At 36.7% G+C, this 18,617-nt stretch overlaps 1 protein-coding gene across 4 annotated transcripts in view; it reads right to left on the reverse strand.

Annotated features, from left to right (window-relative positions):
* The window catches only part of TAFA5 (TAFA chemokine like family member 5), a 467,160-nt gene that overhangs the window by 336,803 nt on the left and 111,740 nt on the right, over window positions 1–18,617 (reverse strand). Inside the window, exon 1 of one of the 4 annotated variants that reach the window (XM_031063461.1) lies at window positions 18,330–18,617. The exons of the other annotated variants lie outside the window; for them this stretch is intronic. Coding sequence (XP_030919321.1) covers window positions 18,330–18,420 — 91 coding nt within the window. The 5' untranslated portion in view covers window positions 18,421–18,617. The remainder of the gene's footprint in view (window positions 1–18,329) is intronic. 4 annotated transcript variants of the gene reach the window in all.

Genomic DNA, 18,617 nt, shown 5'->3' on the forward strand with positions numbered 1-18,617 from the left:
TATTAATAATTTAAGTGGGTACACATACTGGAAGGAGGGAAAGTGTAAAATAACAAATGGACATGTACCACAAATAAATTAAGGTGAAAAAAATATCAGATTCCCAGTAAAAACAGCAATGAAAATCTGAAACAGCCTATGATGGGATTAAGAAGTGAAAAAATCTTCAACAAACTCAGTTTACAGTCAGAATATAATGTAGTTGACTGTTAGGGCCTACAAAGTTCTGGTGCTCAACTTGAAAAATTTAATTAGATGAATAAATGTTGGGAAAGGGCAAAAGAGAGCAAAAGGGCTTGAGCAACAGAACAGTTGCAGAGCTGATCAAAAGAGAGGGACCTACAGTGTTTAAGACTATCAACTTTACATTTGTAAGGAAACACTACACTTATAGTCAGGGTTGATGAAGCTTTTTGCCAACAAATGCTTCAGTGTGCAAGTTCAGAGTTTACTGGCTATAGGCAGCAATTGTCTTTGACTAGCCAGCAAGTCTAGAATTAGTCTCCATCTTCCACCCCTTGCTACAAACCTTTGGAAAACTAAGCTCATTAAAACTAATGACATATACTAATAAGTATCTAGTAATAACATTCAAGTCCCTTCCATACAGTATTTATGACATATTTTTAAGTTTCATGTTCCCAGTATATGTAGACCTAATACCTCAGAACATAAAGGTACACTTCAAACATGTTAACTCAGGTTTCATCACAGAAAAGTAAAGATATATAAATAAGAATGTTTTTGCTTGTGTAAAATATGGAAAGCATGCATCCTAACTATAAATAAACCTTTCATCACTTTCTTTTTTCTTTCACTAAAAATTCAATACCTTGTATGTGATCACATGCATTTTCATCACACACGTATTTTCATCCAAAACTCAAATTTTAGTTATTATATACAACTGAAAACCAAAAGCACCTTACATATTCTGAGATGCAAAGAAAATGCAAGGAAGATGTCTTAGAAGTAAAGCACATCCACTCTACTGCTAGCAGTCACTCTTGCAGCTAAACTGAAATTTGGTCAAACTACCATCCATGAATGTGCATTTAAGCCTGTCAAGCCTCAAAACTGTACACAAACTTGCAGGACAGCTGGACTGTGATACAATCAAAATACAAAGTAAAGCCTTGGCAGAGAGGGATGACCAGCAAAGCTTCACTGTATATTGCACATTCACTGCACACAGATATAAGCTGAGATACTTGCAGAATTTAAGAAGAGTACACACTGTTCAAGCTGAATTAATTTCTAAGAGTTCTGGTTACTCATTTACCTGCAGCATAGCATAGTGCTATCAAATGTCCTTTGAGAAATCATAATTGCAGACTATGTAAATTATGTCCCAGAAGGACAGTGTGGGTCTCATTGACATTGCAGCCTGTCTTTTGCATACAGTAATACAAAGAGCACTTTGTATTACTGCAGTTTTAATCAATATGTTTATATATGACTTAAGCATACAATATCTGAAATATAAGCTACTCTATCACAATCACAAGTACAGTCAAGTATCACTTTACTTGAGGGGATGCAAGTCCTATTGTTGTAACATCACAATAAGCAATATAGAGAGAGGGAAAAAACAATTCAACCATGCATATTTTGTGCCTAATTTCTACAATTTAAGATTGCAATGTAAAACTACATATTTGTGCTACTTTTAAATGTGTCCTTCTATGTGATACTAAAATGATTCCTAAATTCTGTGTCATGGCAACACTGTCCATTCATTGTAGATGTAACTATGCTGTCCCATATTCAATGTTACTCATTGTCTGAAGCATCAGGTGGAATAAAGGAAAATGGAAAGGAGATAAAAGTACTAGTTTAAAAGTATCCTGCAGTGGATCCTGCATCCCAAAATGCTTCACAAAGTCACATCCACAGCAGACAACTACATACCTTTCTACAACTTTCAGGTACTATTAAAACACAGCAAACCTTTCATTTTAACACAGTTTAGAGAAGGAGGACCTAACTGATAACATCAGTTAGATAACATTAAAGGAAGCCCAATACAGTTCAATTTAGTATTAACCCCCCATTCTCGCATTCCTTTTCTATTCTTCTGAAGAAGTGACATTTTCAGGAGCACAGATCCTACTTCCCTGAAGAACTGACATGGTGCAGCAATGTATCAATCACCCCAAGGACGGGGCTCAATTTATCTCCAAGTGCCAGTCCACACTGAGCTCGTTCAGGGCCCATTACCCCATCCACAGAGTAATGTGCATGGCCTTCAAAAGACAAGTCTATATCTGCCACATAATATGCAAAAGGCAGTGTGTCAATGAATGCTGGTAGGCTCCTGATGCCTTTATAGCACACACAAGGGACTTAGTGGATCAGCCACAAAAGCAGATCCAACATCAGGGCCTTGAAGGTTCCAATGTCCCTGCTTGGCACATCCTGCCCACATCCTAGAACCTCATTCCAGCCCACAGGGCCATCACAGCAATGCCACAGCAGGACTGGTCTCCAGCCCCCACCAGCCCTTCACTGCCCAGCCATGGGCCAGCCTGGCCTCTCCCTGTTCCCAGGACCAGGGCTGTCCCTGTGCCCCTGGCTGCCTGGCTCTGGGCTGTGTTGGGAAGGGTCCTGGCTGCCAGGTCTCGCAGGGGGCCCCAACACCCCCTGCACTCCATTCCCAGAGAGCTGCCAGCCTAGCAGCACCCTGATAAAAAAATGAAGAGCATGGATCTTAGCAGTATATACATGGACCTAAGTATATGCAAGGAATATTTCCTCATAGACTTTGCCCCCTAAAATGAAATTTAGTTAGCATCTCTACCATAAAGAAACAAGCTACATATTTGCCAAGACTTTAGAAAACAGAAACACAAAGTGAGGCTGCACAAAGCAGCAATTAGAGATGGATGATTTTCAAAAATATTCAAGATTGCCAACAGTAGCAACTGCGTGTCCTAAATACTCCCAAGTACCAAATGTTTCCATAAAAGTGGATTTCAAACATGACTTTTTATATCCCATTGGACAAAGATTTGCTAGTGACCTCCTTCAAAACTTTGAGGAGAGCAAGATTTCCTGCTTTGAATACCTTCAATAATTTGTGGTTTTGAGTACCTTCAAAGTGCTGCTTTGAATACCTTCAATACCTCAAATGAAGAGGAACTCATGTATTTTTAAAACAGGGAAAAAAAGTCAGTAAAATTCCCCCTTATACATTTACCTTTCCGTGGGAAGCAAAACATCAGCACAAAAACATTAGTCACAATATCAAATGAATTGTTATGAACTGTGCTCACAAGACATGCTGGAAGTCCTGGACAACCACAGGGGTGGTCGGAGCTTCATGGATGCTACTCCTAAACAGTAAATGCACAGACTTGTGTTTAAAAACTCTGGAATATCTTTACATAGCAAATTCAATTGGCAACCTCTAAAACCACTAGTGGTCAGCTGGCCTGGGATATTTTGGGAAAGCAGAGGATGAGTACCCAGGGCAGTACAAGAAGCCATTTTGATGCTGCAGTGATGAGAAGCAGGGGCCTCCCAGGATGTAAAATTTTGAGGATGGGAGCAGAAACACCAATCACGGCCAGTTACTGGTTACTGAAGGAATGTTAGCTTTGCAAGTTCAGTAGAAACAGCAGAACACAAGGAAAAACCAGGGAACATGCATCTCACACGTGTAAAACACCCTTGTATGAGGTGCAAAAGATAAAATAAATAGCCATAGAAAATGGCTGCTGCTTCTTCAGGGGCAGAGGCCAAGGAATAATGGGATTGTCCATGTGCCTTCTCAGCTAGGGATGCCACACCTCACCACTGGGGTCTCAGCAAGTCTTCCTCCTCCCCAGCAGTGACTGAACACTGCTTTTTGATTTGCTGTTCACTACATTCTGCAACTTCAACCCAGCAATCACACATAAAGTACTATCTTTACAATTTAATTGGGTTAAGTATGTTAGGATTTCAAAGAGCTCTTTATGTATGTGTGTGCTTTCTGCTCAAGCCTTCCCACATGACAAAATGATTGATACCACAGCAACCACTCAAGAGTAAATGCAGACATAACAGATGAGTGCAGCATGAAAATCTGGGAAAGCTGTAGAATCTCCATCATGAGAGGTCTGAAAGCAAAATAATGGCCCAGGTGTACTCAGATCTGCTGTGTGCTTTTTGACTTATTTTTTATGATTCTATAGGAAAGAATAAATGCTAATTAAAAAAAATATATACTAAAAATTTATAATGGGAAAGGAGACTTTGCAATAGAACTGCAGCTGAAAAATGGCAATGGTGGTATACAGTAGTGCTATCTAGTCATAAGTTCTTCCTGTTATTACATTTAACATACATAAAAATGAGACCTATTTGTAAATCTAACACACCAGTACAGAAGAATTACCCAAGCTATAACACTCAACTGTATCAGATGTCAGCAAAAACTTCACCTTAAAAAGTTACATAGCTCAGACCTTCCACAAGTCAAAAGGTCATTGGCAATCATCAGTAGGGACGGGCCCAACACAGCAATACTTAAATGCATTAGACAATGGTTGGGTAAAAACATTATTTCATACATAATTCCTAATCAGTTTAAATATATAAGTAGCACTGAAAATAAAAACTGGCTGCTTGCTGAGAGCTGAGATATGCAGTAAATTAATTAGTAAAAAAAAATTGACACTACATATAACTCCATGAAAGTTATTTGCTTAGTTTGGAGTTAGAAAGGTAACAGAAGAGCCCATGGCACTCAGAACTACAGTTTACAATACTCACAGTGCATAGTATTAAAACTGGCCTTTTAAAATAGCAAAAATGAATCCTATTATTAAACTCTATCTTTTCATCTGTTCAGCAAAGCCCTGAAGTTGAATATAAAAACATTCTTGGTAAGTTTGTTCTAGAGAAAAAAGTTAACCATTTTAATAGAATTAAAAAGAATTTATGGGGACAGAATATAGTGCCCAGCATGTGTAAAAATCATCAATATTAACTGCACAGTTGCTGAGCAACAGAGATGCAACAAAATCTTATACTGAAAAGCACCTATATATCCCACTTTTTTTTTAGGGAAAAAGATTCAAAACAACAATTATCTTAGGAGCAACATAATTAGAAAGCTGATTGGAAAAGACTCCGTTTGCATAACTTACTAATGTCTGCGTATTTTTTTATGTTTTGCACAAATTTGTGGCCAAATACACAGATTTATGCTCTTATTCACAAAACTAGAGAAACATGCCATGCAAGATAAGAGTTTCCTCAGTCTAATGCATCAGATTCAGAAAATTTTTGCAACCTACGTGTTACTATGGCAACTTTTTTGTTTCCTCAAAATGTAAATTAACTTTGAGGCTTCATTACAAACTCTTTATTTCCTTTGTGTTTGTACATAATTTCTTCTCATATACGGAATCAGAATAGCTTTTTACTTTAAATAGCTACATTTTATATTAAAAAATGAAGTTACAGTGAGCACAAGTTGGGATTAAATCAGTTTGTAAGCACATCTCTGCTTAACCTTGATTTTTAAACTATAACAATAAATAAGTGCAGGAGAAAGCAATCAAACAATGAGTTTTATGGCAAAGGTTTCTCTTTGACTTTTACAATTATAAATGTCTAGAAAATGAAAATATGCTGCAAATTTCAGTCCTTTTCTTGCTCTTTTTACTGCTAATTCCATTAAAAACCCATTTTACTGGGTTTTCATTCACTTTTTTGTAATAAAAATTTTAAAAATCTGAAAAAGAAAGTATGACTGCTTTGTTTTTTTAGGAAGAAAATTGTGTTTTGATATGCCTCTCTGGTTCTGGATAGGCTTACTGAATTCAAGAACTTGCCTGCCTTAAAATGCACAGGTGTCTGCAGTTCCTTGTTACAGTGAGCATTACAGGAATTATGTAAACCCAGAGATAGACGTGACATCTTCATCACCATGTCAGAGAGTCGTAGCATCAGAATGAATCCGAAAGAAAAGCTACTCCTTTTAATTTGACTCCCATTTCTTGTCTGCTGAAAAAAAAGAGAACTGCAAATCTCAGCTTGTGAACTGACAAGAATTTTCAATCTACTCATTAAAATACCTGCAATAAATAGAGACTTTCAATTCATTTTTACACTATTAATAAACATATATATTTTCTATTAACTGAGTTTAATATTAAAAATTATTATAAATCTAACGCATTTTAGCTTTTATCATAATGGAGCTCACAAAAGTGAGGAAGAAAACTTTAAAACATGACAATACAATAAAACACACATGAAAACGTAGGAGGTTAACAACATATAAAACTTGGTCTCCCCACCATGGGCATCTAAGCAACCTGGTCTAGTAAAAGGTGTCCCTGCCCATAGAAGGGGATTGAAATAGATCATCTTTATATCTATTTGGAAGATTTATCTAAAGCTATTTATAGATTTATATATATATTTATTTATTGAAATAGATCATCCCTTCCAACCCAAACCACTCTATAATTCTGTGATCTGTGCTGTCTTCTTAAGGGAACAGTTGCCCAGAAGTTTGCAACCAAGTAATCTAGTGAAAAATAACCATCTAGCAAAGACAAATTACTTATAAAAAGGGCACAAAGCCCATCTTCATCCTAGTTCTCTGTCATATTAGAAAAAAAAAAATCAGACTATTTTCCAACAAAATTAAATCAGGATACTGGTAATTCATTAGCTAGTACACAAAACCCTAATGCCCAGTGAACTAGATTATGCAGCCAGCCCTATTCTAAGCTAAAAATCAGACTGTAACAATTTTATAATGGGTGAAGGGACAGTCAAGGCTATACTTGTAGTTATATAAGCACACAGGAGGAGGGAACATGGGATTTATTTCTCAGAGAGCCTAGAAACCAGGGGAAAAAAAACCCAGAGTATTCAGAATCATGAGATCCCTTGACTATCTTTTTTGCCCATGTTCCCATGGGTGCATGCAGGAGGAAGCTGAATTCTCTTCAGAGAGCATGCAAGAGAGAAACTAAAAGTAGACAAGAACTATTAAAGAAATTCAGCATCTAGATGATGAAAATGCCTGTGAAGAGACACTGAGGAGAAATGATATTTCATAACTTCTGTTATTTTAACTACTTGCTCATGTATAATTTAAGAATCTTTTTCTTGCACCACTTCTGCGAACAGCGAGCATCTCTAGACTTGTTAAGCGACTGCAAGGATACGGTTCTGGCTCCAGATAAGGCCTAAGTGCATAATTAAGTAGAAGCACATACTACTAACAAACACTAATAATTCACTGCATTGGAGTATGAAGTTGCACAACAGCCATAATTTTTAGGGTCTGTAGAATAAGGAAAATAGCCTCACTTTACCATCAGAAAACAGTGTCATCAGGAGCTGCAGTGCCCAAGTATGAGACAAGGAACTGTGGCGTGGAGCAGAACCTTCCCAGTTAAATACATGCTTCAATCAGTTGTTTTGAAAGACTTTCAGCATGGATTATCTTCCAAAGATATTTACCTCACACACCTTACAGATGGAAAGGACACTATCCCAGGTCAATAAACCAAGGCAAAAATATACCAAAGTAAAATCTTAGTTCTGTGCAGGACCATAAATGAAAACAGCAAGAAGTTCTACATCAATTTCAATTGAGACAAGATTTCATCCCTAACATCAAACAATCATATTGTTCCCTTCAACTTTCTTATCTTACAGATCTGCTTTCTTAAGGCTGTTACCAAAGTTTAATTTTGATTAAGTGAAAAGTCATGTGTGGTTTGCAAAATGCTTTTGGGATCAGAAAAGTGCAACAAAAAGGAGAAACTGCTGCTAATTAAACATATAACACCTCGTTTTAAAAATACGTAACAGTACAAGTGATGCCTATATATCACAACAAAATGGATATTTGTCTATTTATGAATTAACCAGTAGTTATAATAAATCTGTTGGGCTTTGACATTAAATTAATAGGTGGACATGGCCACAAAAATGGTCAATCCATGTTTTAGTATACAGTCTCTAACTGCAGGTAATGGGAGTTCTTGGGTATTCAGCCCACCTGAAAATCACGTCACTATTTGCTAAATAACAGGTAAAATACACATTTAATGTTTTAACAGTCTTTAGGGAAGACACAGAACTTCTTAGAATAATAAAATACAAGAAGTTTTACTAAAATGTTAATCAAAATAATGGAAAGTTGAAAAGAGTCAACAAAATGGGGCTGTTGCTATATTCTACTAAAGAAAATAACACACAGCAAAGTGATTTTTATCTTTAAAGGCTTGCATCTAAAACTCATCAGCATCCATTATAATTCTATAAAATAAGATAAGGCAGCATCTGGTACAATCTATATAGTTTTATAGCCAAGTACACAAAAATGCTTAAAACAGTTACAAGATCTTTTCACAATAAATGAAGCTGAAGCCTCTTTACTTCCTCTACCAGCATGCATTATAAAAACAAAGGCAAAAGCTAGAACAAAAGAGGAATAAAAAAGAACATTCATTTCGCTTAATGACTAAATAATACTTTTAAAGGATTAACAGATAATGGGACCTGCTGATGCACAGGAAGAAAAAGCATCTTCACAACCATTTAAGTTTAATCTCAATTAGTTCATAGCCATAAGCAAGGTGATACTCAAGCATTGACCATTTCAAACAACTGTTCGATTCTCTTGAGGCTAAATCTATTCCCAGATTCACAATGCACATCTCCAAAACATGTGCAAGTCTGAGTAATGGAGCAGAGTTTTGGTTTTTTTCGTCCTTAAAGACATAAATTTGCATTGAAAGAATAAAGCAGAAAAAAAAATAATTTAAAAATAATTTAATTTAATAAAGAAAGTAGCAAATTTCAAAAGATATCATATGACGTTGTTGTCAGGATTAATTAGCAGTCAACACAAAACCACATAAAATTCAAGTGCTTTTTCAAAAGCTAGTGTAGAGGGATGAAGAAATTTTAACTTGTCATATAGTAACTTCAAAAAACTTTTATTTCTTGTGTTTTAAGAAACATTAGTACTGCTCAAGAAAGCAAGAACTAGTACCCAGGTCCTCTGCATCTCTAAGGAGAAAAGCTTGGTAGTGCATAACTGTTCCACAGACACAAAATAATTCCACACAAAACTTGCTCCAAGCACAAGCTGTGGACTGAAATATTTGGTTTGCATGGCAATGTTTGGGGGGGGGGTTAGGGATGTCTTCTGTGAGAAGCTGCTGGAAGCTTCCTCTGTGTCCAAGGAAGCCAATGCCAAGCAGTTCCAAGATGGACACACTGTGGCCAGAACTGAGTCCATCAGTGATGGTGGTAGCACCTCTGTGACTACATATTTTGGGGGGGAGGGGGGGGGGGATCGGTGCAACACCAGCAGCATTCAAAAAAGAGGAATGAGAATATGGGAGAGAAACCCCCAGCCCTGCTGACACTGACACCAAGGCCAGTGAAGAAGGGGAGAAGGTGCTCCAGGGGTCAGAGCAGAGATTCCCGCAAAGACCGTGGTGAGGCAGCTGCTCCCCAGCAGCCCATGGAGATCCACAGTAGAGCAGAGATCCCCCTGCAGCCTCTGAAGGACTCCTCCATGCTAACAGAAGGATAGATGGATGGCCAAGGCACGCTGTGGCCTTACAGAAAGCCTACAGTGGAGCAGGCTCCTAGCAAGACCTGTGGATCCAGGGAGAGAGGAGCCCACACTGCAGCAGTCTGCCCTGATTGACTAGCCCCATGGAAGGACCCATGCTGGAGGACTTTGTGGAGGCGTGTCTTCCATAGGAGGGACCCCATGCTAGAGACAAGGAAGAGTATGAAGAGGAAGGAGAAACAGAGACAATGTTTGATGAACTGACTGCAACTCCTCTTTCCCATCCCCCTGCACCACTCAGGGGAGAAGGCAGAAAAATTGGGAGTAAAGTGAAGCTCAGGAAGTGGAGAGTCAGGGGGTGAAAGTCTTTTAAGATTTGGGTTTGTTTCTTGTGAGTCTACTCTGCTTTTTACTGGCAATAAATTAAATTAATTCTTCCCTGAATTATTTCTTTATTAAGAAGAATTTGTCTGTGATGGTAATTAGTGAGTGATCTCTCCCTGTCCTTACATCAACCCAGAAGCATTTCTGTCAGCACAACTTGCTAATTCTTCTTTTGCTAACGGATTTGGAACTACAGAGACATCTAAAAATTGAACAGCACTGCATCAAGATAAACACCACTGCAGACTGCAATGAACACAAAGTTTTTAACAACCCATAGCACCAAACAGGCCCATGTTAGCAGAGAATTTTACAAAGCCATTTGCACCTCACCCTGTTCTGGGGCAGGTTCTGTGTTTCCAATATCAGATGTCAGAGTAGCCATAGGATAACCTGGAGATAAGCCCTTCACATGCTGGAGTAAAAAGAGCAGACTGGTAGAAACAAACAATCTTTAACACAAATCCACATCTTATAAGGAATACCAGAATGTGAATTAGACTAATATCTCCATTTCACTGCTCATTGCCTATGAAGAAGTCGAAACAGAGCACAGTCCTGATTCAGGACACCTTTGAGTCCTAAATAGCTTGCAAGACAAACACTACTTAAAAAGTAATCTTCACTTACATGAATCATGATATTTTCTGTTACTTTACTGTTTGTTTTTAAATTACATCTGCAACTAAAAAAAAAGTTATGATTCAGCTAATAAAATACTTAAAACACCAGCTGATTTCTTGGATTTTTTTTTTGTTCTCTGATATTTTCAGACCCTAGGATAATTTCTCATGAGCCTATGGACTTCAGCAGCCAACAGAAAATTGCCCTGAAGTTAGATGTTTAAATATCTTTCACCTTCATAAGTTTTAGGTAAATGCACATTTCAGAGAATCGGACTTCAAGAAATCACCTAGTCCACCTGTGTGGTTCAATTTAAGAATACTGTTCTCAACAGACAAGACTGTGATCTGAAAATAAAACTCTCCTATTCCACAACTTCTCAAGAAAATCTATCTCAATGCTTAACTGTTCTTGCCAATAGCAAGTTCTCCTTACAGCACCAGCACAAATCTGTCCTGCTGCAACCTTTCCCAATGTCTAGCTTAAATTTCTTTCAAACCAGCTTGCATTCATTGCTCCTTATGATCTCCCCACTTTACAGAAAGGATGGTTTGTTATTTTCAAGGAAGAATTTTACCCACTGAAATATTTTATCATGCTAGTAATCTCTTCTCTAAACTTGGTAATACTAGTGTCTTTAGTTCTTTTTTCTAGGTCATATCTCCTAAAGATTTAGCTATTCCCTTTGTTCTCCTGTGGATCCACTTAATCTTTTCTCATGTGTGACTACAATTAAACATGCAGACTTTCAAACACCACATAGCCTTGTGGAACATTAGAAAAAAGCTGAGATTCAGAAAATACTTGCCCATTACAAATAACTTTTTCCCTGATAAATTAATACAATCTCCTTTCCTTTATATGGTCAAAAATAATACATCACTCATGTGAAAACACACATTAGTACACAGTCTGTCTTTAGAAAATATTAGCACTGTTTATTTCTATATTAATTTCCTGTTTGGACATATTCCAAACATGCTACTCATTGCTTCTCACAAGACTAACAACAATTAGTATGAAGATGTATTGCTCTGAGTAAGATTTACTTGTGAACTGATGTGGTGCCAAAGGTAAAATATAATGAATAGGCAGATCCACTATATTGTGTTGGATTTCTAGAACAAGCATAGAAAGCACATTTAGGCAAATAAAAGGGTTTTTTTAAACAGAAGCTACTATCACTATGGGTTGTAAGTAGCATGAGGATGTAATTTCCAAGAAAAACAAATCTTAGCTAAAATGCAATAGTGGGTGGAACAGATACCCCAGTTGGCCAGTCATACTCGGCTGAATGACCAATTCCAACTGGGATATCTAAATACTACCAGAAAACAAATACTTTTATTTTAATTAGTACAATTGTGTTGTGTCTTTTCTTCATGTGATTATAAAGAATTTTTTTTAAAATATATACAAGAAGAGAATAATTTTATCTATGTTTTGACTAGTGAATTAAAAAAAAATATGGCTTCTCTCAGCAATATTATATTGAATTCAACTTGTAAATACATGCTTTTTTTTTTATTTGGCCTTTTAGTTCCGTTTCGAAAAGTCTCAGTTGTGTGTGTCTTGTTTGGGCAGTTTAATATTTGATACAGTGTATGCCTGCTAAGAAACAAGAAAAATAAATATTAACCAACAGATCTAAAAAGCATGCACTTTTGTATGATGTGACTCACTCCAGTCTATAGTACTGCCTTTAGGAACAGGTAGTGCTGATAAATGCTGAGAAAGGTCAATAATTCATCACTTGTGCTCCTGGGCTATGAAAACAGGCAATCCTAAAAAGGCTACTGAAAAATCTCTTGCTAATGGCTTTTCTTAAGTTGCTCAGTAGGGAAAACTGGGAGATTTATACCATCGATGGTGCAGTTCCCTGTGAAGACATACAAGTCGTTCATATTAAACACCCAAAGTGAAAGACTATTTCAAAGCTTCCTCCCATGGGCAGAAAACCTGTCAGACTCCCCCTCTTGGTACATCCCAGCACAGCAGATGCCACGCAGAGAACATCTTTCCTGCCTCCCTGAAAAGTAAATGATTGAGAATTTTGTCTGCATTGCTTCCATTCACTGCTACACCTCTCTAATTTGTCCACCTTGTACACTGCTACACCTCTCTAATCCTATTGAAAAAAACAAGCAAACAAAAAGCAACGGACTGGAAATATAAAAAAATTTAAAATGCAAAGATATTTTATCTCAAAGCAGGACTTCCTCTCATTTTTCTGCAGCTCCAATGAGCCACACACCATTGCACAGCCACAACTGGGTCTTAACTCTATTTAGCTGCCATAAAACTATATAAAAAATGCAAAAAGAGATTGGATACTTTCACATTTTCTTTCCTATGTAGCCCTTATTCAAGCCTAGGGCTTTTCAACCACCAATTCTGTTTCCTGGATGGGAAGAATAAACTTTCCACTTCTGCATTTTGTGCTTCTCTCTACCCTGATGTCCTGCACTGAAAATATCATTCATATCTGCCTCTTCACAATATCCCTCCAAAAAGTGTATGGAAGAGAGACAGTAGAAAAAAATTATACTACAGTGCATTAAATGTAACAAACCCTTCAGCAAATTTGCAGCTGGGACACGCCGTCCTCAACTCAGTTTTACTATATATAGGTAACATATGCAGCACATCTGGTATGCAAGGTATCTTACTGTTTTGAGACACAGGTAAAGCATAAAAGGGAAAACTGAAAAAATAAAACAAAACAAAACTTTTTCTTTCCTCCCACATTCTTAAAAGGAATTATCCTTCCGCATTTAACTGATTCAAGTATTTTTTAATGTTTTAAAGATAGAAGAAAAAGGAAAAGATAGCAATATTATCTGTCATACTAAGTCACATTCAAGTTATTTCTAGGAAAATTTTGAGGGCCAAAGGCTCAAAACGTTTTAGAAGATAACTGCTCCTTTCCTCAAAAGGTTTTACAGAGCAATAAACATTAGCAATACCAGCTTCCTCAAGCCATCAGGTTATATGAGCAGAAAGCTCTTTAAAAATCATCTTGGGTATACTCTCAGTAGACATTTTCAAACATTAGCAGAAGAAGCAGCAGAGTTCTTTGGGGTTACACAGCTAAATAGAATATGTGCCCTATTATTGTCAGTGTCAAAACGTACATGTTAAAAACAAAAATATGCAAAAAGCTTTTTCTGTAGTTTTAGAGCAGGATGAAGTATTTAAATCTGTATAAAAAGTGACAGAAAAAAGATGTTAAGTATAAAACTTAGCCAGGTTATTATGTGTAATACTGCACTCTTTTTTAAAAATGTGCTGTAGTATTTTTTACTATTGTGACACTAATTTCTATAAATAGAATTGACACAGAAGTGCCTACAAGTGTAATAAATAATTGCTAATTTTTGTCTGATAAAAAAAGATAACTGTGAAAAATTTGCTAAACAGATACCTTATTCATATATATAAGTATACAGTAAAGCTGCACAAATTACACTAAATTTTGGTTTATAGTCATAATCATCTGGTTATAAAAGAACCACTGGAATTCTCTTGTCTCAACTACTGCAGTGTATCAACAGAAAATCACCTTATTTTACAGAGCTTACTGAACATCTACCCAAGAGATTAGGAATCTAGTTTTGAGATCTGAATATTCCAATCCTCTATACTTTAAGAAAGATTCTTGAGATTTAATCTGTTCCTGTTCAGTCCCTCTCCAAACAAAGCTAACATCAGCCAAATCTCCTAAACCATTCAAAACATCAACACACCTTTTGATAAATTAGACATTTCTATCCCCCAGTGAGCTATCAGCACGTAAACAAAGTTTTAAAGTACACCCAGGGCTGCAACACACCTTGGCTGCCATGTACACACACCCTTCTCAAGTGACTCCATAACTGCCCTACTTTCCATGACACTCAAAGACACACTTGGAAACTGTATCCTTTACCTTTCCCCATCACTGCAGAGTGTGAATGGTTAAAACTTCTACTACATGAAAGAGGTCCTTGTCAGGGGCAAAGGAGGTCCCACAATTGATGGGGTGTAACATCAACTCAAATGCTTTTCATTTCTCTTTAAATAAATGTGTTAAACAATATTAGATAATGAATCACCTAAAAGCAGACATGGGTAGTGAATATACTTGGTTACTTTTAATTTTCAATAGCCTATGCAAAAAGTTTTAGATACTGAAATTTTAAACACATTCATACTGACTGCAGCTGACTAGAGTATATTAAACTGCTTTGCTTGAAGATCAGACAGGCATGGGACTGCAATTATATATCACAATACCCTTTTCTGGGTTCACAGCTCTATTCATCTTTTAGAAACACTGAAGGACAGATTGGACATAGGGGAACGGATTAGCCACAGGACGACCTGTATTTCCACACAAAAGCCTAAGTGTGGAAAAATGGCACCCTGTGTTACCCATTCTTCACTTCCTGAAAAAAACCATATTCATGAAAATAGACATTTAAACAGCTCTTTCCCACTCATCTCAGAACAGACATTCATTGTTTCTTAACACCATTTATACGGTAGTAATGTAATGCTACTACCAAACTGCCTCAATCCACAAATGTATATAAAAATATTAAGAATTAAGACAGGCCCACTTCAGCACAGGAACTAAAATGAAATCAACATGAAATTAACATTAATTATAGAAAAAAAAAATCTCAGTTGGCTATTCCAACATACAATCTCATATTTATGAATGGGACTGAAGGAGGGTTTGGTTCTGGTAATAAGTTTCAGCTGGATGTCATGAAGTTCTACACACTGTAGCCACACAGTACAACTGAAATTATAAAAAATACAATGTGTTAATAGGCCACAAGACCATAACCTACCACATAATATCAGTAATTCCAAGTGAGTAAAAGGAAAATGAACACAGAAAAATATATGTAGTAATTATATAATTTTGTGTGAAGTGAAGATTATGTCAGTTTTCTGTTAAAAATCTAGCCCTGGAAAAATAATAAGCAGTAAATATTTTGAAATATGCAAAAATTGAAAGAATATGCATTAATAAATCAGGTTTGAACTTTAATTAATTTTACATGTCATTCTTCTTGAATCAGCTGTACTGCATACAACAGAGAGGCTTGGTGTATGGACTTGTACCATCGACTTGTCTCAGGAGATAGGTGTTATCAGCTAATCTGATCAAGCTACTCAGACTGGTGGCTTATTTGAATGTTCATTGGGACAACAGAAAATTATCCTTCTACACAAGCAATAATAAAATTAAAATGTCCAAGCATCTAACTTAGGAATTTGACCACACAGCTGAGTTACAAACAGCAAGCCTGTGTAGCTCATTAGGCTCCAATGGGAAATTAATCTTTTGGCCAGGAAATCAACAGTCTAACATCATGTGCAATGAGACACAGCTTTTCTAACTTTTTATAAAATTATAATGTAAAGGGATGACTCGGACATCAGAAAACTATTTCAAATCTTATGAAGGTAGTGAGGTAATCTCACATGTATTCTTCTTTATATATATTTACTAAATAAACGAATGTGGTAGGCATATGGTTAAATTATTTGCTAGTTCTTTCCTCACACTTTTTGTTTTCTTATTGAAAGTAACATAAAACACCAGGTTCAAAAATGAAAAAAAGAAGTAAAAGTAAATCTTGTTTTGCAAACTGCTTACAATACATAGTTTAAATCCAGCTTTATCTATTTCTCATTCTTTTATATGCCTTCATTTAGATATCTTATGCTTAAACCATTCACTTTTATTGGATATTAAAAGTTCTTCATAAAAAAAAAAGCTCAGTCATACCATGCAGGTTTTCATTCAACTCCACCAAACTATTCCCTGTCTTTATTGAAACCACAGGGAGGAAGGAATACATACACCCCTGAAGTAATTGCAAGGAAAGGGCCAAAATGCTATCGTGGAGATTAGCACCTGTCAAGAAAAGTCTGACAGCTGTCCCAGTATATGCAATTTACAGTCAGTATATAGTTTTCATTGCTAAAGAAAGCAGAAATGGTTCAGGAACACATATAAACAAACTGATCTAATTAAGTTATCCAACAAGCTAAAGAGCTTCAGTTTGTTGTCTGCAGTCCATGTTAAAAATGGTTATAATTGCTAGAAAAATGTAAAATGTGTTAAAAGTCCTTCATGTACCGCCATGGGTTCTGTTTTCATTTGCTAGCTTTCTATTCCTACAAGGCACGATGAAATATTTTAAAGGAAACAAAATGCTTCTTCTTTTGAGGATTTTTTACAGTAGCACAGACCTCAAGCCCTAAAAGACTGAAGAAGAAAAAAAGCAGTATAATGGCAAATAGAGTAAAAAAATAGCCTGAAAGTCTGCAAAATCTCCTCAGAACAGGCCATGTCATTAGACAGATACATAAAAATACAGTTGTCTGAGCATTTTAAAAGAATGTTAAATAAGTTACTATGTGGGAGGCATTGCACACAATGAATTACAACATGGGTAGGTTTCTTAAAGGAGAAATCTTTAGCACTGGAGGTATCTGAATTATATTCCTAAATTAACCAAACAGAGTTTGTTAATTTCAGAACAAAAAAAAAAAAAAAACTGTTAAAAGAGAGTCTCATGTTTTGCTTAGACTGACACTAAATTAAAATCAGTACTGACGCTTCAGAGGTTGCAAGGTAGTCACTTTGCCCAGCCTTGAGTGAAACTTTGTCCCAGTCACAAAAAAGTTTTTTCCCTGCTTTACACAGCCAGCACTCCAAGCTAAGCTTAGCTCCTTTTCCCTCCAGCTATACTGTCAACTACAATGGTAAAAAAAGAAAAAATGGGTTCACCAAAACCCCCATATTGTTTTGTTATTTTTGCTAGTATTGCTTAAAAAACAGGACTGGACTTTCCCATCCACCACAAAATACATATACATTTTTCTGGATTCACACTTGAATCTCAGACTAGAGTTTGCTATACAAGTAACAAATGGACTGATTATTTTAGCAGTAGAGGAAAAAAAGAACATACTAATTTCCTGAGGAAAGAAAACAAAACAAAAAAGGAGCAATACAAGGGTTACTCCTCAGGAAAAATCCCTCTACTCACTTAATCAAACATTTTTTTTCCACCCAATTCAAGTAGAACAAAAAAAAAAAAGACCAAAAAAAAAAAGAGGAAAGCCTGCCCGACAATTCAAATTGTTTTCTCCTAAAAATTGCAATCACAGTTTTCTGACCAGAAGGTGGTAAAAACAGGAGCCTTGAAGCCTCGCAAAGGCCTCTTCCCCTTTCGGGGCAGCGAAGAGAAGGAAGACGCTGAATGCCCAGGATTTGCTCTGCCCTGCCCTTTCCATAGAACTTTAGTGCCATCTATTGAAAATGTACTGAATAAGGAAGAGGCAAAGGATGCCTATTGATTTGGTATAAAAATAAGACGTTTACTTGTTAAGGGGCTTTTTGGTTTATTAATATTCCCATGATGACTACTGTTTTGTGGTCATCTGATAGCAACAAATATTTTCTATACACTATACGTGCCCCATAAAGAAATGAGATGTCAGCTAAAACATCGAATATAAACATCATACAGATTTCATATATATATATTTATATATACATATAATATATATACATTTAGCAAAGATGTAAGTCTAAGTCTACCTATTACCTAAAGCAACAAAACTGAGAAGGCTTTAACGGAAAGGAAAAATAGCGTGGAAGCACTGCTGTAAATAGAACATACTGGAAACAGTAAAAATAATTAAGGCACCTCGTAAAGATCTTAGTATTAAAGAACAGGATATGTAGACATGCACATACAATTACCTTCTTTAAGAAACTGTGAGTGGATGACAAATATAAGAAAACAGCAGATCGCTGCTCCTGCTAGTGCCCATAAAGCTTTCAAGAGCTGCATCTCGGTCTGAAACTCAGTAAATACCCAGAAAGTCACACAATGAATTTCCACAGCGATGCATCAACGCTTCCCTCTGTGCGCCAGGCGCGGCGGCTCCCGGCAGGGACCACACTCCCGAGCAGGGCGGGCGAGCCCGGGGCTGCGGAGGAGGGGCCGGGGCTTCACACCCCGCGCGGGGGCAGCGGCAGCGCCGCGCT

The sequence above is a fragment of the Geospiza fortis genome, unplaced genomic scaffold (genome assembly GCF_000277835.1).
Source record: "Geospiza fortis unplaced genomic scaffold, GeoFor_1.0 scaffold204, whole genome shotgun sequence".
Classification (NCBI taxonomy): Eukaryota; Metazoa; Chordata; class Aves; order Passeriformes; family Thraupidae; genus Geospiza; species Geospiza fortis.